This window comes from Haliotis rufescens, unplaced genomic scaffold (assembly GCF_023055435.1).
Source record: "Haliotis rufescens isolate VD_foot unplaced genomic scaffold, xgHalRufe1.0.p SCAF_9, whole genome shotgun sequence".
Taxonomy (NCBI): Eukaryota; Metazoa; Mollusca; class Gastropoda; order Lepetellida; family Haliotidae; genus Haliotis; species Haliotis rufescens.
The window spans coordinates 16,055,612-16,076,575 of NW_025964383.1; the positions used below are offsets into that span (position 1 = coordinate 16,055,612).

General features: G+C 40.7%; 1 protein-coding gene across 7 annotated transcripts in view; it reads left to right on the top strand.

The window, feature by feature from the left end:
- Positions 1 to 2,834: 2,834 nt before the first annotated feature.
- Positions 2,835 to 20,964, top strand: part of LOC124122014 — a 31,476-nt gene continuing 13,346 nt past the window's right edge. For 3 of the 7 annotated variants that reach the window (XM_046485163.2, XM_046485165.2, XM_046485164.2), the window contains exons 1-13: positions 2,840 to 3,244; positions 6,031 to 6,039; positions 7,346 to 7,375; positions 7,858 to 7,935; positions 9,337 to 9,387; positions 10,172 to 10,210; positions 10,907 to 10,963; positions 11,343 to 11,369; positions 14,596 to 14,691; positions 15,193 to 15,216; positions 16,890 to 16,967; positions 19,952 to 20,047; positions 20,549 to 20,572. In XM_046485163.2, the coding sequence (XP_046341119.2) occupies positions 2,887 to 3,244; positions 6,031 to 6,039; positions 7,346 to 7,375; positions 7,858 to 7,935; positions 9,337 to 9,387; positions 10,172 to 10,210; positions 10,907 to 10,963; positions 11,343 to 11,369; positions 14,596 to 14,691; positions 15,193 to 15,216; positions 16,890 to 16,967; positions 19,952 to 20,047; positions 20,549 to 20,572 (967 nt within the window). In that variant the 5' untranslated portion in view covers positions 2,840 to 2,886. Of the gene's footprint in view, positions 3,245 to 6,030; positions 6,040 to 7,345; positions 7,376 to 7,857; positions 7,936 to 9,336; positions 9,388 to 10,171; positions 10,211 to 10,906; positions 10,964 to 11,342; positions 11,370 to 14,595; positions 14,692 to 15,192; positions 15,217 to 16,889; positions 16,968 to 19,951; positions 20,048 to 20,548; positions 20,573 to 20,964 lie in introns of all 7 variants that reach the window. The other 4 variants (XM_046485167.2, XM_046485166.2, XM_046485162.2 and 1 more) reach the window with 3 other exon arrangements.

The following is a 20,964-nucleotide window of genomic DNA, read 5'->3' on the forward strand; positions in this document are numbered from 1 at the left end:
ATATAGGCAGCTTCAGCATCTGCACGATGTACTCGCACACATATAAAATTGTGTGATCTGGTAAATGTAATCTTTGACAACGCCAGTATCACAGGTCATGGTACTTGGCATGTTTTGAGTGAGTGAGTGAGTTAGGATTAACGCCGCTTTTAACAGTATTCTAGTTATACCACGGCGTGTCAGCCTAATGTGGGGGGAAAGCCCGAAGTGATGCAGATCTCAGACGTTTACCACTTCGGTGAAACCCACGAGCACGGGTATGGTGCTGCCAAACGTAAAACCATAATCGGGGCGAACCGGGATTCGAACCCGTGCCCAAGGGACGCAACTCTTCACAGCGAATCGCGGCGCCTTAGTCGACTGGGCCACCCGTGCCCCTGGCACGTTTTGCTGTGGTATTGCATGTGTCACCCTTCTAGGTCCTGAGGCAGTCCAGGCTCTACCCACGGTCTACCAAAAGGGTCATGTCTGCTGCTTCTGCATGTCCTTTCGGTCAAGTTCCATCGAAAGTATAAAAAAACACATCAAGATTCAAGTCCATCAAGTTTTTTGCCTCTTGAACTTTCAAAGTCAAATTCGGTTTTGTTTTGCACAACAGTTGGCTGAAAAGTGTTCACTTGGTGTTTGCCACGTCACATTTGACCAGCCTCTCTACACCAAGGCAACCGAAATTGTGAAATCCTCCTCCCCAGGACTAATTAAGATGGAAGTTTGACTTGGAGGGTTTCACTTACTCATGTCGTATATAGGATTGATTGGATATGTCATGAGTAGAAGTGGCTTAGAAGATTTGTGGGCAACTGTCGCTGCCCAAAACAACCGTAGTGAGTGGGTATTCCGCCAAAAACGTGTTAAATTATTCTTCAGTTCTATATAAACCAAATCCTAATTATAGCTCAAGAGTGAGTGAAGTATTGTTTAAAAACTTATGAAAAGAGCTTTCACTTGATATTTTGCATGATATCATGTATGCAAATCTACAAATTTTCATATCATTTCCAAAAATAATGGTGGCCATCTTGGAAATGCCAAAAGAGGGAACCTTGGGAACTTAGTGCCATGGGCATCAGTATGACTTTCTGAAGGTCCCCAGAAAAAAAAATCAGCATTTTACTATTTTTTTCCAGGCTACCTAATGTTCTTGGCCTAGCAGCAATATTCCAGCTTTATGACGGCGGTCTGTTAATAATCGAGTCTGGACCAGACAATCTAGTGATTGACATCATGAGCATCGATCCACGAAATTGGGATACGATGACATGCATCAACGGTGTCAGCGAGCCTTGCCACCCGATCCAGTTAGTCGCCTCTTACGACAAGCATAGTCGCTTTTTACGTCAAGCATGGGTTGCTGAAAACCTATTCTACCCCGGATCTTCTCGGGTCGCTAATATGAACGAGCATCGAAATTACCGCATAATTGTCGACCCGTGTTCTGGGTTAGAATAGGTCTTCAGAAATCCATGCTCGTCGTTAGAGGCGATCGATTAACGAGAACGGGTGGTCAGGCTCGTTGACTCTGACGCATCAGGGAGAAATATTATGTCCAATGCAATTCCCGATTTTGACTTATAACGTATGTTGACCCGTGAAGATCCGGGGTAGAATAGGTCATCAGGAATCCATGCTGGTCCAGACTTGATTATTTACAGACCGCCGCCATATGGCTTGACTATTGCTGAGAATTCTTATAAATATGGAAAGAGTTTTGTCGCTGTTATTTACATCAAAGAATGCTCCTGACTTTGTCATGTTTATGAAGAACCCATGTGTTTTTTGAGAACGCATTTGAACCCCACTTCCATGGTGGGGAGTTTGGAATAGTGTTTTCTGTGTTCTGTACGGCCATTTAGTTTGTACTTTACTCTAAAGAAAATTGTAATCCCAAATATAGTCCTGAAATGTTCGTCAAAACAAATTACCTGCAGAGCAAACACAGGGACTCGTAAAGCCCTCTCATTTGATTTGTTTTGTTTGTTGTTAAACGCTGCACTCAGCAATATTCAAGCTATATGACGGCGGTCTGTTAATAATCAAGTCTTGATTTCAATCCAGTGATTGGCATTTGAACACGGTGAATTCAAAGGGCTTTAATTATTTAATATTCATTTTAAGAAAAGGGACCAATGTTATATTTCTACGACTGACAGATCCCCCCCCCCCCCCCCCCCCGCCAACACACACACACACCGCGACTAATCAAACCCTCACACCCATACGACTAAATAGAGGCGACAAAAGCCTTTTCCATATTCATACAAAATCTCTGCTAAAACCAGTCGTTTGTACCACTCATGACTATATCATGAGCATGTGCCTATGAATCGCTATTGATTTGTTTGTCACATAGCTGGAATATTGCTGAGTGCGGCGTTGAACCAACCAACCAACCAACCATATTCAGGCCGCCAGATCTACAAAACAAATTTATGGAAATTCAAAACGTCACCGTGGGAGAATAACCTCCAATATCATTCTGTCGACACAAATACCATGAAAACTGGATTATACGAAATTGAGTTCAGCCTAACATACATTAGCATGTGGCAAATGATGCCCATTTCAGTTAATGAAAATGCACTTTCCCTTAACCCCTATGAGTGTATATTAGTGATGTGGCAGTTTGTAACATACGTGGCCGATTCGTATTCACAGGCCTTCAGGGCGGATGACTGTCGTGATTAAGGGATATGACCTAGGATGTCCTCAAGACATCAAGTACTAAGTTAAATCGAAGCATGAACAAGATAAATATATTTTTTAAAGTGTCTCTTATCTTCTAATTTCTCCCGAAGGGAAATATCGGCAGATAACGCCACGACTGTGAGGCCTCTATTTCAACGTTTTAACTCTTTGTCGTTCTATTAAGTGCTGAGAACAGATGCCATGGCACCATCTCTGATGCTCGTTCTGCTGGCCATTGCGATAGCAAGGGCTGAGCTTAATACTGCCGATGATGTGGTTCAGTTTGTACAGTCAAACTGTGTGTCTATCGGGGCTGTGGCCCAAGAAACCTGCAATAACTGTGAACGTGCCTGTCGTCCATCTCTAGAACTTGGGGAATATTGTGAAGAATTCTGCGAAGGTGACAGAACTGACAAGTGTGATGTCCTTGGGAAGTTCCGACCTGGGGATGCTGCTCGCTACAATGACACTGCTGAAGTTCACTGCGGCTCGAACGAATTTACCGATATCTGCAGAATCCTCCGATCTCTCCGTGACGCAGCTCTGCTTTTGGAGAGTGGTATGTACCCATACAGTAGTTTCCTGCTCTTAAGACCATGAGGTGATATTGCGTAAATTAGTAACTTCGATGAATCTCAGCTTTGATCGGCTATTCAGTTAAATCACAGCTTGACAGCTTTAGGTGCTAGGAAAAGCCCTAGGTAACTGACATCAGACGTTTACAACTTTGGTGAAACTCACGGCATGGTTATGATGCTAACAAACCAAAAATCATAATCTTTGCGAGTCCGGGATTCGAACCGACATGATTCTGGCTCGGGTAGGTGCTATCCCCTTAACTCGATTATATACAGGCTGCCGTAATATAGTTGGAATATTGCTCTTTGCGGGACTAAACAAATAACGAATCTATTATCACTCACATTGATACGTTTGTGTATCATAGGTCTAAATAAGCAATCATAAAAGGTTCAAGCCCATTATCAATCCAGGTTTTTATTAACCTGTATTGGGGGCGGTCGGGTAGCCTAGTGGTTAAAGCGTTCGCTCGTCACGCCGAAGACCCGGGTTCGATTCCCGACATGGGTACAATGTGTGAAGCCTATTTCTGGTGTCCCCCGCCGTGATATTGCTGGAATATTGCTAAAAGCGGCGTAAAACCATACTCACTCACTCACTCATTAACCTGTATTGATTGAGATAGAAAATTAAACCTTAATCATTTCGACCACAGTACATGGCGGGGAAGGGTGAGCTAAATGATTTTGAGCGCTGTTTGTTTGCAACGCTTAACAGGACCAGGATCTAATGTTGGAGGATTCGAATCAAAATTTCGCCCCGATTATGATCCTTGGTGTATCATCAAATATCTTGATTTACTAAAGTGGTAAACGTTCAAAGTGTGCTGGGGTGGTCGGGTAGCCTGCTGGTTAAAGCGTTCGCTCGTCACGCTGAAGACCCGGGTTCGAATGTGTGAAGCCCATTTCTGGTGTCCCCTGCCGTAATATTGCTGGAATATTGCTAAAAGCGGCGTAAAACCATACTCACTTACTCACTCATTAACCTGTATTGATTGAGATAGAAAATTAAACCTTAATCATTTCGACCACAGTACATGGCGGGGAAGGGTGAGCTAAATGATTTTGAGCGCTGTTTGTTTGCAACGCTTAACAGGACCAGGATCTAATGTTGGAGGATTCGAATCAAAATTTCGCCCCGATTATGATCCTTGGTGTATCATCAAATATCTTGATTTACTAAAGTGGTAAACGTTCAAGGTGTGCTGGGGTGGTCGGGTAGCCTGCTGGTTAAAGCGTTCGCTCGTCACGCTGAAGACCCGGGTTCGAATGTGTGAAGCCCATTTCTGGTGTCCCCTGCCGTAACATTGCTGGAATATTGCTAAAGGCGGCGTAAAATCAAACTCACTCACTCACATAAAGTGTGCATCATTTTGAGGATACCCGCCACATTAAGGAACTGAAATTACCGATATAATATACGCGTCATTGAACCAAAATCACCCACTCAATTACAGACCATTACCACTGATTTGGATGCATGTACAGTATTGGTATTAATGTCTGTTAATGCAATTTAAATGGAAATAAAACATGTTTCTTAGTCGTCTCCAATGTAAAATTAAGTGATATCTTAATAGTGTATCTGCATACGAGATAAGGGTGATCACTTCTACGTATACTGCCACTGATCGAAAAGTTTAAGAAATAAATGAGGGAGTGGGGTGTTTATCGTACAATAAAACGCTGCAGGGAAAGTAAAACATGAGGGTGACGTCACGATAGAACGATGTTTTATCATCACCCCTCTTCCATGTTCTGGGGCGGTCAGGTAGCCTGGTGGTTAAAGCGTTCGCTCGTCACGCCATGACCCGGGTTCAATTCCCGACATGGGTACAATGTGTGAAGCCCATTTCTGGTGTCCCTCGCCGTGATATTGCTGGCGTAAAACCAAACTCACTCACTCACTCACTGTTCCATGTTCTCGCTATCTCATATTATTGAATACAACCTTGACCCTAGCCTGTCGTGAGTTCAACCCCACTTCACAGACGATACATATAAGTGATTAGTACCGTTTTACATTTTAGCAAATAACATATTTAATACAAAAAACATCTTAAACTTTAAATAACTGCAATAATCACCCCAGCAGGCGTCTTTCGACCGAGAGCACATTTTCTTACAGTTTGATTTCATAACTGGTCATTGTATTGTTGCCTTTTTCTCAGTATTTCAGAGCACTGGTATGGTTTTATGAATCTAGTGAGATAATATTTAAATACATTATCGTTTATTATTCATTAGATATCGGTACAGTTTTAGCATTATCTATAACTACCCCTTGAATGTATTATTCGCCATTAACAAAAACGCCCCATCTGTTGTTATCAAAGTGATATTTTGGAGAAAGAAAAGTTTTTCATTGTATTTTCTTTCTAAAATGCTACAGCACTTTACACCTCAAAACGCTTTTTCATTTTGTACAGTTGCACGATAATGCACGATAATAGTAGTGTTTTTGTAATTTTATATTATAACTCCATGTGTTATACATTGGTATGAGCACTTTATGAATACCATTAATATATTGAAAAATAAGATAACAATCATGCATATTTTGGGGTATATTTTTATGAGAACGGGTACTCAGTATCCACTACAAATATACCAAAGAAACTATTCATGATGCCTTACTTACCTTTTTAGTATGTACAAAATGTTATTGACTTATCCAACAAATGTACGTAAATACTGTTTAAAATATCAAGTGGAACTATGGCGTGACAGTGACGATGTTTTAATGCTGGATCTATCTTTGTTTCAGGTAATCCCTGTAAGTATACATTCTGATTCACCATTACTAACATATACATTTTCTGAATAGCAAGCTTGTGATGCTTTAGAGCACATAAGCAGTACTTCATGCAGGACAGACCCGTAGATATCATCCATTGCATCTGTGTCTAAGTGCACATACACAACCGTTCCTGCTCTTCGTCCTTACCCTCTGTATCAACCGGATGTTTGTTTGTTTGTTGTTAAACGCCACATTCAGCAGATTTACATTACAGGGATACGATGACATGTGTCAACATAGCCAGCGAGCGACTAACGGGATCGGGTGGACAGTCTCGCTGACTTGGTTGATGCATGTCATCGGTTCCCAATTGCGTGGATCGATGCTAATGATATCAGTCACTGGATTGTCTGGTCCAGACTCGATAATTTACAGAACGCCGCCATGTAGCTGGAATATTGCTGAGCGCGGCCTTAAACAACAAACAAACGAAACAAAATGTTTGTTTATGATAGGCCGGTCAACATGGCCAAGAAATATTTGGGTGATTGGGAAATGTGCTCGATTTCGTCCTGTATGGATTATATGGTTGACCTAGGGAACGCATTTCATAAGCCTAGGCGTCAAAAAGCGCTATGCACATGCGAAAGTTACAGTGAACATGCATTTCCATGCATCACGCAGGGCTATGGGTTAGACCAACCATTTCAACGACTAAACGTTTGATCCTATTTTTAACCTATTTACTTATAACACCTTGTGTTTCATGAAGATAAAATATGGTTACCCATTTGCCACAGACCATAGCATTCTGTGTCACAGATGTAGGATATATTTATAAAGTGTACAATGTCACCTATGCTGTAAACAGTAAAAAATGTTTTACCCATTAGCCACAGATCATAGCATTCTGTGTCACACATGTAGGATATATTTATAAAGCGTACAATGTCACTATTCTGTTAACAGTTTTTCAAACATGCTTAATAGCTGTTCTGAGATGTATTATTATAATGACAAGTGTTTGCATCTTATCACGTTGAACAAGTATAGTAAATAAGAATTGTTTAGAGATCCAAAGGACGTAGTTGATCGTGGACCTTGCTAGTGAGAGATTAGGCGTAAGGGAAATGATTACGAAACTCGCGCAGAGCGATATATTAACTCTGATATCTATGACGTTGTGAAATAGATCGCTTTGCTCAAGTGCGTCAAATGCTTGGTCCCGATGACAAACAAGTCAATACGTTGTGACTTAATGCCCGTTATCAAATTGCCCAAATTATAGTGTCCAACGTTATACCTAATATGATATGTATGTTCATTCTCTTCCCTGTCCTAGGTGTATCCGCTGCTGCCTCCGCTGAGGAAGGTACGTACCGTATAAGTATTTGGTGATATTTGGAAGGAGTAGCTATATGTGTTTATTTGTTAAACTATTCCATTTTGCAAAATACAGTTTTAGTGTGTGAACCAGTTATAAACATATTTGCGTCAGATAGATAGATAGATGGATGGATGGATGGATGGATGGATGGATGATGGATGGATGGATAGATAACTGTAACATGACATAAATGTATAAGGACGGAGTTTAAAAGTGAATGAATTTAATTTTACGTCACGTCGGCAATATTTCAGTCATAGTGTGACTTGAACAAGTTGTACAATATTTATACTTTCGACAAAGGACAGTACAATAACTAGTAATAGATCCCAGTTTACCTTAAAACTAGTTGTAGAACTAAACCGATTAATGGGAAAAGGTACGATATCAAAATGGGGCTATAGGTCGCCAGCAACAAAGGTAAGGTGGACGGAGTTTTAAAAAAGAATATTTGCGTTTGTTTGCAGATGACACCTCGAAGGACAAGGATGTGTGTTCAGAATTACTGGCAGACAGTAAAGACCTTGTCCTTTGCAAACCGTCAGGTATGAACAAAGACACAGGGAATGAAACTTGAAACTTGTTTAAGTAACACACGATTACATTATTCGTTTTCAATTTGGATTACTTGTCATTTTGGACGGGTACCACTGGTTGGGTAGGATCGACTCACCTGGTATCTTCATTGTCAGATGGTGTTTCATTACCACATGCTTGTGATCCTTGGTAAAAGCAGAGTCCATTGTACGAGTCCGACTCTATCATGAGCATGTATTTATGTATCAACCCGTGAAGATCCGGGGTGGAATAGGTCAGGCGACTGTGCTTGTCGTAAAAGGCGACTAACGGGATCGGGTGGTCAGGCTCGCTGATTTGGTTGATGCATGTCATCGATCCCAAATGCGTGGATCGATGCTCATGATGTCAATCACTGGATTATCTGGTCCAGACTCGATTATTTACAGACCGCCGTCATATAGCTGGAATATTGCTGAGTGTGGCGTTAAACAACAAACAAACAAACATGAATCACAAGTGGTGAAATAGATCGTCACAAAAAATGTGAGCATGTCAAGCCCCATCGGTGGAATCCGTCACATGCAACACAGTTGTTCGCCTGAAAATAGAGGCGATGGGGAAGACTGGTGGTTTGGGCGTTCGCTCGTCACACCGAAGGCCCGGGTTCGATTCCATATGGAAACATTTTGTGAAGCTCATTTCTGATGTCCCCCACCGTCACATTGCTGGAATATTGCTTATAGTGGCGTACATCATACTCACTCACCTGAAAAAAACACACGGGAACCTAGGCACATCAGTTTGAAGTAAAGAGTCCTGCAACCTTGACAGGATCTTCTCATAGTTGGTTCTAATCCCATGGTGGTCCTGGTTATGATCCGTGGTGCATACTTTCGTATTTAGTGCAAGCAGTAAACGCCGATGACCTCCGTCACTTTCGGCTTTCCTACCCGTGAAGATCCGGGGTTTTCAGCAACCCATGCTTGACGTAAAAAGCGACTATGCTTGTCGTAAGAGGCGACTAACTGGATCGGGTGGCAAGGCTCGCTGACATGGTTGAAGCATGTCATTGATCCCAATTGGGTGGATCGATGCTCATGACACAATCACTGGATTGTCTGGTCCCGACTCGATTATTTAAAAGACCGCCGTCATATAGCTGGAATATTGCTGAGCGCGGCGTTAAACAACAAACAAAACACTTTCGGCTTTCTACTTATATTGAACATGCAGTGATATATGTACATGTAACTAAAATACTGTTCACAACAGCATTTAAACCTAGCCTGCACGTAAGTCCTACATCACTCTCGTCCCACATGAAGCTGACACGCCGTAATATACCATGAAAACTGTTTATAGGGGCGTTAAACAAAACCACTCCCCCACAATCTTCTGTTATATCCACATGTATGATTCATATTCAGACATAACAAATGAGAAGGAAGAAGCTCCCCGTGGTGCAGCGGCAGCCGATGGTATGTCATCTTGTGTCACGCTTTGTCAAAACAACCTAAAACTTGATATGCAAATCCAAACCATGTTGCATAAATCTAACTTGACATGTCATTCCATACTCTCAAGATCCGTGAAGATCCGGGATAGAATAGGTCTTCAGCAACCCATGCTTGTCGTAAAAGGCGACTATGCTTGTCGTAAAAGGCGACTAACGGGATCGGGTGTTCAGGCTCGCTGACTTGGTTGGTGTATGTCATCGATCCCAATTGCGTGGATCGATGCTCGTGATATTAATCACTGGATTGTCTGGTCCAGACTCGATTATTTATAGACCGCCGTCATAAAGCTGGGATATTGCTGAGCGCGGCGTTAAACAACAAACCAACCAACCATACTCTCAAAGGAGCTGAAATCCAACCTATATCAAATGCATATATATTCACTGTTGTAAGTAAACATACCGTAAGTTATATGCAAATGATGTCATTGATATTTTGCATCTAATTGGATTCTATCGACCCTCAAAATATGAAAAGTGAAGCAAACTTTGAAAAGCACAGATTGTTTTCCTCGCCGTGCTAACCAATGTGTTCGTGACAAAATGAATACGTCATGAATACACCCGACTAGCTTTACTATTAATGAACACGTGGCACGACAGTGAGATAACGTTTTCCCACCAATCACAAACAAATGTGTTAACTAGGAAAAGGGCTGGCTTTGCAGAGTGTTAGTGTCTCCAAATCCAGATATATCCAGTGTGTGGCTAAATACTTTCACCTACTTCGATCACTTTTGTTCCAGGTCACGTGCCGCTTTCACGTGACGACCACAAAGGACCAGGTATGCAGCTACTATTACTAGTAATAATAATAATAATAATAGAAATCTCTTTGTATTGCGCTTATTGCATGCCGAATATGCCCAAAGCGCTCTATTATTAAGCCGATGAATAAAATTCTCAGCTCCCTGAGTGTACAACCCAAATTGCCTATGAGGCGTTGGAAGGTTAACAGTCGCATAACTATCTCATCCTACACTGCGATCTTGATCTATAACCATCAGCAATATTGTGGCTATCAGGGTTATTTTAACATCTAGTACTATCCACCATATCAGCTTGTATTTGGACGGCAAAAAAAGTCAAGGAATATTCATCTATGAAAGAGACAGGGTCAACATTATCGAGTAGTCGTAAAAAAAACTTTTGTTTCGTTTATGTTTTTTTCTTAGAACTGTTCCATTGTTATGAATTAGTGGGGCTCTGTTTTTGCCCTGTATGTATCATTTGCAATGAAGGCTTTGATAGGCATTTTAAAGTTGGAAGAACATGAATACATGACACTTTTTTAAATATGACAACTCCTAATAGTATTTGTAATGTCGTTTGAGTGTTACTTCTTGCTCCTTCATCAGGACGTGGTAGATGTTTATGATGTGTTATTTCTTTTTGTCTTGTTAGCAAATAAAATATCACAATTTAGGTGTTGATGGGTGCTCTGACAGGCATGATATGACTGTGTCGTGCATGTGCTTCAGGTGGACTCCTGCGCCCACGACGAGAGGCTACAAGAGACACCACCGTAAAAGTGCAAGGTTCGATCAATTACTAGTGTCCTTCCATGTAATTTTTTTTTTAGTAAACAAAAATGTCATAAACAAATGTCAAAGGTGACAAAATAACAAATGTCTTCTCCTTCTACTATACTGATCGATCACCAAGTCAATCTACAGATTGACAGCGTATAAAGAATAACGCAGAATGATAAACTGTCATTGTAAACGAGGACGTTGACATTCTCACAATATTAACAACCGGTTTGTCTGACAAAAATGCGATTATTAATAGGCCACCGTGATATATCTGAAATATTGATGACTGTGGTGTAGGGCAACAAAGCAAAGCATCTCCTACTGACAAGTTTTGAGAATACAATATTTCTGACATGTCAAACCCCAAAGTTTATCTTTACAGCTCCCGCCGGCGCCTTCCCTAACACAGGTTTGTACCAAAGAATACGTAGATCCACATAGTACTAGAGGATGCCCAATTTTCTTATTTAAGTTAATCTTTAATTAACAATCTTTAAAAGGGAACGTATTCACAACTACTTGTAAAATGAAATATATCTTCAGTTTTGATATACATACGGCGGAAAGCCAAAAGGAAATAACTTGAACCCAATATATATTCAGTTATGTTGCCACGTTTAACCAACATATGGGACATGTTTGCTATGTTCGCACTTTGTTTTCTGGCGTTTATACGAACATAGCATCCTCTGCAACCATGATAAATCTTAGGGCGAAGATCAGAGTATGAACTTTCAGTTTGCAAACTACAATTTTTCAATTTATCATATTCGAAATAGTATTGAAAATGTTTTGTAATCTAATCAGTTATATATAAATAAACAGCACGCACGCCTAGAACATTCTTAAACAAATTCTAGACATGAGGGACGCTTCATAAAGATAAACATATATATATATATATGTATGTATGGCTTTTCTTTTAACTTTTTCTTTATTGAAACCAGGTCTAAAACCATGTTTCCGAGAGAACGAGATTAGGGATCACATTATTAAAAAGGAATGAATATATGCGTCAACTTCCTTATTATATCCTTAAAACACATCTTCGAACCATCCCGCTATGCTACATAAGTGTCATTTTACATGATGATGGAAAATGAAAAGTGCCAACAACATATTGAAATGTGTTCTAAGTATATATTCAAATGCAGATACAATTCTACAACATGTGTCTCTTGAACATACCTAACCAAACGATGAAACTTATCGCGTGGTCAGTACTTAGCAAAGAAGGAATAGTGTTTTACTCGTTCGCCAAAGCTTCATCTCTGAGACGAAAGCAATATGAAAGGGCTTGGAAGTGACTGATGCACAAGGATGTTACGTTGCGGAGTTTTGTAATACACGGGTTGTATTTACATTAAACATCCATGTAAGTATTCACACCCGGCTCCTTCATCTCTGTATATATACATATATGACCTGCGTGTGTATGAATGCGTGTGTACCAGTGTTACCATAACAATACCACTCTGCGTGAATACTAACGCTTTAGTGTTCATATTGATATTAAAACGAAGCAGATCAGGAACTCTAACTTGAAATATGACCTCCTCTATACACATTATCAAGTGGGAACGTCCTATATTTGTTAGTTTAAAAGAGACTCAGCATTATTGATTCTATTCATTCAACTGCCATTCCTTTGGTTTACCCGCCGTGGGGGGCACGGATGGCCCAGTCATCTAAGGCGCCGCGATTCGCTGTGCAGAGTTGCGTCCCTTGGGCACGCCAGAAACCTATGATTGTGGGCTCGAATCCCGGTTCGCCCCGATTATGTTTCTAGGTCTGTCAGCACCATACCCGTGCTCCTGGGTTTCACCGAAGTGGTAAACGTCTGAGACCTGCATCACTTCGGGCTTTCCTCCCACCCACATTAAGCTGACACGCCGTGATAAACTTGGAATACTGTTAAAAGCGGCGTTCAACCCAACTCACTCACTCACTCAATTACCCGCCGTGATATTGCTGGAATATTGCTTAAAGCGGCGTAAAACCATACTCAGTCACTCCTTTGGTCTACTTACTTAAGCTGCGATGTTCTGTAAACTGCTTGATGGCGGCTTAAATGAAACAAACAGGAAATGGTTATTCGATGGTGATATAATTGCTACGGGTATCATACTTGGGGTTGGGACCTTGCGTTAAGCTGTTTTAAGCCCAGTAATATTTTGAAAACGTTTGGAATTTTTCGGTCAAATCCAATTTTCAACTTTCTGTTGCCCGGCTGTTTATATCAACCAAGAGTGAGTGAGTGAGTTGGGTTTAACGCCGCTTTTAACAGTATTCCAGTTATATCGCGGCGTGTCAGCTTAATGTGGGAGGAAAGCCCAAAGTGATGCAGGTCTCAGACGTTTACCACTTCGGTGAAACCCACGAGCACGGGTATAGTGCTGACAAACCTAGAAACATAATCGGGGCGAACCGGGATTCGAACCCACAATCATAGGTTTCTGGCGTGCCCAAGGGACGCAACTCTGCACAGCGAATCGCGGCGCCTTAGACGACTGGGCCACCCGTGCCCCCATATCAACCAAGAAGTTAATATTGCCTAAATACACACATTACTCAGTCTGTTTCACACAGATATGGTCGGGCGAATGTTGGAATTTTTCAGAAAACAAACTTCTTTCTTCTTTTTTAAATGTAACAGACAATAAAAAGGACAGAGTAGCTATGTTCCTTTTGCCGACGCGCTAAGCAGTGCTTGTGTTAATAATGTTCAGTTTTATTGAGTCATAATATTTTGCAATGAAGCATTTTATGACACGCTTAAACCCATTAGATATCAGTGGTTCAATTGTCGCCAGCCTGATAGAGTAGCGGACAAACATAATTGAATAGCAAATGTTCCGCTTGCGCCTCTGATATCAACTGTAAAAGTATCGTCAACGGTAGTCAAATTCGCTATGTTTTCGTAACCGTGCAAGAAAACGAAACTATTTTGAGATCATTATTTTTGCAATATTTCAATGTAATTTCGAATGAATTGTTACCTCAAATGTGATCGCAACATTTCATAATAACCTTTCAAATGCCTAAAATGTAGAAAAGGTGATATCATATTCATATATCCGATATCAATGAAATTACAAATCAGTGAATAACAATCATTTCACATTACCTGTATGAATACACGATGCCATTTAGAAAGTGGTCAAATGTAACAAATATTATATTTGGGATAACACTTTCTTAGTATTGGCATGGGAGCCGTGCCAATTTACACTTGTCAGAGGGGTACTCAAAGTACGTGATCTAGACTACCAGTTGTCGGACTTTCATTTTGTGGAAGCCTCGGTGGCTGAGTGGGTTAGATCGCTGACTTTGAGTGCTGGCGATTAGGTGCCACACTCTGGCAAGTATGGGTTCGAATCCCGGACGGGACTCAACCCAAAAAAGTACGAGAATCTGTACTTTACTAAGAAAGTGTTATCCCAAATATAACATTTGTTACATTACCAGTAGCTTGTTATTGTAAATGTCTTCTTTCATCAGCTCAATGCGCTTGTGTTGCACCACATGCTGTGTCAAAGCGTCATTAAACTGACTTGCTTTGTGTGTTACGCGTTTTGAGTTTCAGTAAAACGCGAAGAGTGTTGTGGTGAATTGTCTTGTAAACCTTTGTTTAGATCGGAGCTGCGATGGACAGTGCAAAGAAAGCTGTGCTGGGGATGAAACGTCGACTTGGCACAATTGTGAATCGGGAAAGTCCTGCTGTTTTCCACGTGAGTATCTCATAGCCAGTATGTTTTTTAGCAGTGTCTATCTGTGGTTTCCTGTTTTGTCGTCCTGCACCTTTAGAAGATAGACCGGCTCTGTTGTCTATTGGGTAGAGCGTCATACGTCAAAGAGGTTAAATGTTTTTACCTTGCCTGACCTTCGGCATTAAAGCAGACAAACAACGACTGTTTGCCTCGGTGTCAGTATAATTTGTCTCGAGTGGGCTATCTATTTTAAACTGCGGCATGGAATCTCAGTGAGCTAGCACTATAAAAACGCCATGGGTTCAGACTAGTTCAAACATACACACTCTCACACAAATGCCCATGCGCGTCGCTATGTGAGTGCAGTAATCTTGAACGTGACGTTAAACCCCCAAAAGACCCAAGGAAAATAAACCCAACAAAATATCGGTATCCAAGGGCAAAAACCAAACACGTCGGAAATAAACATTCTAGGAACAGTTTGAACACTGCGCAGTAACTAACTCTGTGGTTCTATTTCAGTCGAGGGACATGAAGAACTATTTGGTACGTATATAAGGATAGTGTACCTTTCACGTATATCATATAATCAATGACAAAAGATACTGCTGAACATTTTAAGAAAACCATTATAGTACTGTACATAAATATATATTTTGGTGACATTACTCGCAAGTTCCTGGTCTCCTGAATTCTTTGGGGAAACAATGGTCATATATATTGCGCTGGGGTTATCAATTTCCATTTCTTTGCTTATTGACCTCCGCGGTTTTCAATGTTTTCCCATATGTTAAACATTTGAATTTTTCCGTAAAATGTTCAATATTTGTCTACTCTGACATTGTGACTGCATTTCGTAACATTATAACAATGTGATGCAGCTTCCCTCTTAACGAGAGCGATTGCTCTAGCGGACTGGCCATTTTTTGACATTGTTGTGCTTAAAAACATCACCTTGAAAGGGTATGTGTAGGTAATTGCCTTTTTGACTGTAGGTACAATCTGTTTGACTCCAACATTGAATTGCAAAATAACTCAAAATCGGGAATAATCTATTACATGTCAATGGGGAACACGGCAATGAATACCATGTACCCAATAATATCTGCTGTTTGTTATGTTCATTCCCATCAGTGGAAAAGGTTGCTTAAGAAACTATCATGTTGTTATGTGTCCAACATTTTTTCACCTTGTTAGGAGACGCGCCAAGAGCTTTAGATGCTCGTTTCAAGTATTTATTGGTTTTCCTCTTTCTGCTTCAAATTGAATAACATCATACACCTTAACATCATCTGTTCCACATCAGTCAACAACTACGTGTACCATGTAGCACGTGCAATATGTGTTTGCGCTGTTCCTCCTACTGCTGTGACCTCCTCCGTTCAAGATGTCAATTTGTACACACGACAACATGATGGTTTCTTATAAACCTCCGGTGACGTCATCCTATTGTTCTCCAGTCGGATTAAATCTCATAAACAGGGACGTTGTAATGTCCCTGGGATTTTATATAATATTCCCGGGGTTTTTATAGGATATTCAAGTCATATTTGCTATATAATGTGTTATAATATCCCAGGGATTTTATATAATGTCCTGGGTATTTTATTAATATAACTTCCGTTCAGATTGTAAAATGTAATGAAATGTAAAATCAAATGACAAATGTTTTCTTTATATTCCCGAGGATCGAACTCGCAACCTTCATATCTGTAGCCCAGTGAGTGTATCACAAGGCTACAGAGGTGTAGAGCCTCACTGCATTTTACAATGTCCTTTTCAAGATCCGTACGCCAGCAACAGATATTTTACGCCCGTTTCCTAAGGTTCATGGAAAGTGTTCGAAACATAAAAATGGTGATAAATGTTGCTTAAAGGTTCAAAATCGGTTTATAAGTAAGATAAAACACTTTCCCTCGGGTTGTTATGATATTTAAAACGCTTTCCCTCGGAAAATGCCTTGGGATGCGGGTTTTAAATATCATAACAACCCTCAGACGTGTTTTATCCTATACTTAAACAACTTTTTGGCCACTAGTGTAATAAAATAACAGCAAATATTGATGGGTATAGGGTAATCCTTGCAGTATTGGCAATAGAAGCTATTCCCGATTTTGAGTTGTTTTGCATTCAAGAAGCATGAGACTCCTCGGTGTGTTGTAATGTGCAATATTATTGTATAGATGGGTATTTAACCACATCTCACTCACTCTTTTTAGAATCGACCGACAATGACACATCCGATGCAGTGGGAGATCGCTCTTTGTCCATAGCGATGCTAAGCGTTTTTAATACAAGTGGGTTTATAAAAAAATATTCTCGACGTGTAGACACGGTTAACCAACTTTTTTTTGTCTCTAGTCACAATTCAAGCTTCGTGCCTTTTATTAACTGCAGTTTTTGTTTTGTTGTGACAATTCTGAGATGCCAGAATGCAGAATGGGCTGACGTTATAACGCTGCTTCTCGTGATTTAACTATTGTCCTACCTATGAAGATGACGCATCCCACATCGGTGAAAAATATTTTCTTTAACGAGGGACCATTGAATCTAAGTCCCTGGGAATATCCATGACAAACATATCCCATTCCGCGGGGTTTTCCCAAACATACACAGCCACAAAGATGGTGTCCCATGAGTAATGTCTGTCTCAAGCCACAGGAGTGGGCAATCCTTGAGAAGTTCATTGCCACATGTACATCTGTTCCTCAGCGTAAGACATTGAGCAACATACAGTAGTCTATATTAGCCCCACAATATACTTGTTGAACATTTCGAGTCGCTGAACTAAACAGAACCAGATGAATTTAGAAACATAAAATATAATCCTACCTATCGCTGCATGGAATTTGGGATAATCACACACTGAACAGTAAGTACAATGCGCCTTATTTAACCATAAATAACCTATATTAGGGGGGAGTGTTTTTATGTTTAAAACACAGAATGTCTCTTGTCGTAAGGGTGCCGAGAACTAGGTGGAAATCCTATCCGTGGTCAATTTCTTTACAATGCACGGAATAACATAAAACGTACGGCATAAAACCCACATTTCACTGTTCATAAACGGATAAACTCATAGTAAGTATATATTTAGCTGTCAACTTTATAATTTGCCGTGGCAAATGAGTACTTTCGTCAGACTTCCTCTTTGGACTTGGCGCGTTCACATCCCGCTGTTTCGTGAAAATTGTTCTATGATCAAGTTCCGTCCTGTTTTTCTCTGGCATACTAATTTACCCCCACCCCCTCATCTTTGAGTGTGGGTACGGGGCATCCAAGGCGCCGCCATTCGCTGTGCAGAGTTGCGTCCTTTTGGCATGCCTGAAACCTATGATTATGGGCTCGAATCCCGGTTCGCCCCGATTATGTTTCTAGGTTTGTCAGCACTATACCCGTGATCGATGGTTTCACCGAAGTGGTAAACGTCTGAGACCTGCATCACTTCGGGGTTTCCTCCAAAATTAAGCTGACACGCCGCGATATAACTGGAATACTGTTAAAGGCGGCGTTAAACCCAACTCACTCACTGACTCATCATTGAGTATTCGCAATAGAGTTAATACACCACGTTACAAAGCAATACATACATACCCAACTCACTCACTCACTCAATTACCCGCCGTGATATTGCTGGAATATTGCTAAAAGCGGCGTAAAACCATACTCACTCACACCTTTGGTCTACTTACTTAAGCTGCGATGTTCTGTAAACTGCTTGATGGCTGCTTAAATGAAACAAACAGGAAATGGTTATTCGATGGTGATATAATTGCTACGGGTATCATACTTAGGGTTGGGACCTTGCGTTAAGCTGTTTTAAGCCCAGTAATATTTTGAAAACGTTTGGAATTTTTCGGTCAAATCCAATTTTCAAGAGTATACTTTGTGTTGCCTCAACCAAGAGTGAGTGAGTTGGGTTTAACGCCGCTTTTAACAGTATTCCAGTTATATCGCGGCGTGTCAGCTTAATGTGGCAGGAAAGCCCGAAGTGATGCAGGTCTCAGACGTTTACCACTTCGGTGAAACCCACGAGCATGGGTACGGTGCTGACAAACCTAGAAACATAATCGGGGCGAACCGGGATTCGAACCCACAATCATAGGTTTCTGGCGTGCCCAAGGGACGCAACTCTGCACAGCGAATCGCGGCGCCTTAGACGACTGGGCCACCCGTGCCCCCATATCAACCAAGAAGTTAATATTGCCTAAATACACACATTACTCAGTCTGTTTCACATAGATATGGTCGGGCGAATGTTTCGAATTTTTCAGAAAACAAACTTCTTTCTTCTTTTTTAAATGTAACAGACAATAAAATGGACAGAGTAGCTATGTTCTTTTTGCCGACGCGCTAAGCAGTGCTTGTGTTAATAATGTTCAGTTTTATTGAGTCATAATATTTTGCAATGAAGCATTTTATGACACGCTTAAACCCATTAGATATCAGTGGATTAATTGTCGCCAGCCTGATAGAGTAGCGGACAAACATAATTGAATAGCAAATGTTCCGCTTGCGCCTCTGATATCAACTGTAAAAGTATCGTCAACGGTAGTCAAATTCGCTATGTTTTCGTAACCGTGCAAGAACTATTTCAACTATTTTGAGATCATTATTTTTGCAATATTTCAATGTAATTTCGAATGAATTGTTACCTCAAATGTGATCGCAACATTTCATAATAACCTTTCAAATGCCTAAAATGTAGAAAAGGTGACATCATATTCATATATCCGATATCAATGAAATTACAAATCAGTGAATAACAATCATTTCACATTACCTGTATGAATACACAATGCCATTTAGAAAGTGGTCAAATTTAACAAATATTATATTTGGGATAACACTTTCTTAGTATTGGCATGGGAACCGTGCCAATTTACACTTGTCAGAGGGGTACTCAAAGTACGTGATCTAGACTACCAGTTGTCGGACTCTCATTTTGTGGAAGCCTCGGTGGCTGAGTGGGTTAGATCGCTGACTTTGAGTGCTGGCGATTAGGTGGCAAGTGTGGGTTCGAATCCCGGACGGGACTCAACCAAAAAAAGTACGAGAATCTGTACATTACTAAGAAAGTGTTATCCCAAATATAACATTTGTTACATTACCAGTAGCTTGTTATTGTAAATGTCTTCTTTCATCAGCTCAATGCGCTTGTGTTGCACCACATGCCCCGTCAAAGCGTCATTAAACTGACTTGCTATGTGTGTTACGCGTTTTGAGTTTCAGTAAAACGCTAAGAGTGTTGTTGTGAATTGTCTTGTAAACCTTTGTTTAGATCGGAGCTGCGATGGACAGTGCAAAAAAAGCTGTGCTGAGGATGAAACGTCGACTTGGCACATTTGTGAATCGGGAGAGTCCTGCTGTTTTCCATGTGAGTATCTCATAGCCATTATGTTTTTTAGCAGTGTCTATCTGTGGTTTCCTGTCTTGTCGTCCGGCACCTTTAGAAGATAGACCGGCTCTGTTGTGTATTGGATAGAGCGTCATACGTCAAAGAGGTTAAATGTTTTTACCTTGCCTGACCTTCGGCATTAAAGCAGACAAACAACGACTGTTTGCCTCGGTGTCAGTATAATTTGTCTCGAGTGGGCTATCTATTTTAAACTGCGGCATGGAATCTCAGTGAGCTAGCACTATAAAAACGCCATGGGTTCAGACTAGTTCAAACATACACACTCTCACACAAATGCCCATGCGCGTCGCTATGTGAGTGCAGTAATCTTGAACGTGACGTTAAACCCCCAAAAGACCCAAGGAAAATAAACCCAACAAAATATCGGTATCCAAGGGCAAAAACCAAACACGTCGGAAATAAACATTCTAGGAACAGTTTGAACACTGCGCAGTAACTAACTCTGTGGTTCTATTTCAGTCGAGGGACATGAAGAACTATTTGGTACGTATATAAGGATAGTGTACCTTTCACGTATATCATATAATCAATGACAAAAGATACTGCTGAACATTTTAAGAAAACCATTATAGTACTGTACATAAATATATATTTTGGTGACATTACTCGCAAGTTCCTGGTCTCCTGAATTCTTTGGGGAAACAATGGTCATATATATTGCGCTGGGGTTATCAATTTCCATTTCTTTGCTTATTGACCTCCGCGGTTTTCAATGTTTTCCCATATGTTAAACATTTGAATTTTTCCGTAAAATGTTCAATATTTGTCTACTCTGACATTGTGACTGCATTTCGTAACATTATAACAATGTGATGCAGCTTCCCTCTTAACGAGAGCGATTGCTCTAGCGGACTGGCCATTTTTTGACATTGTTG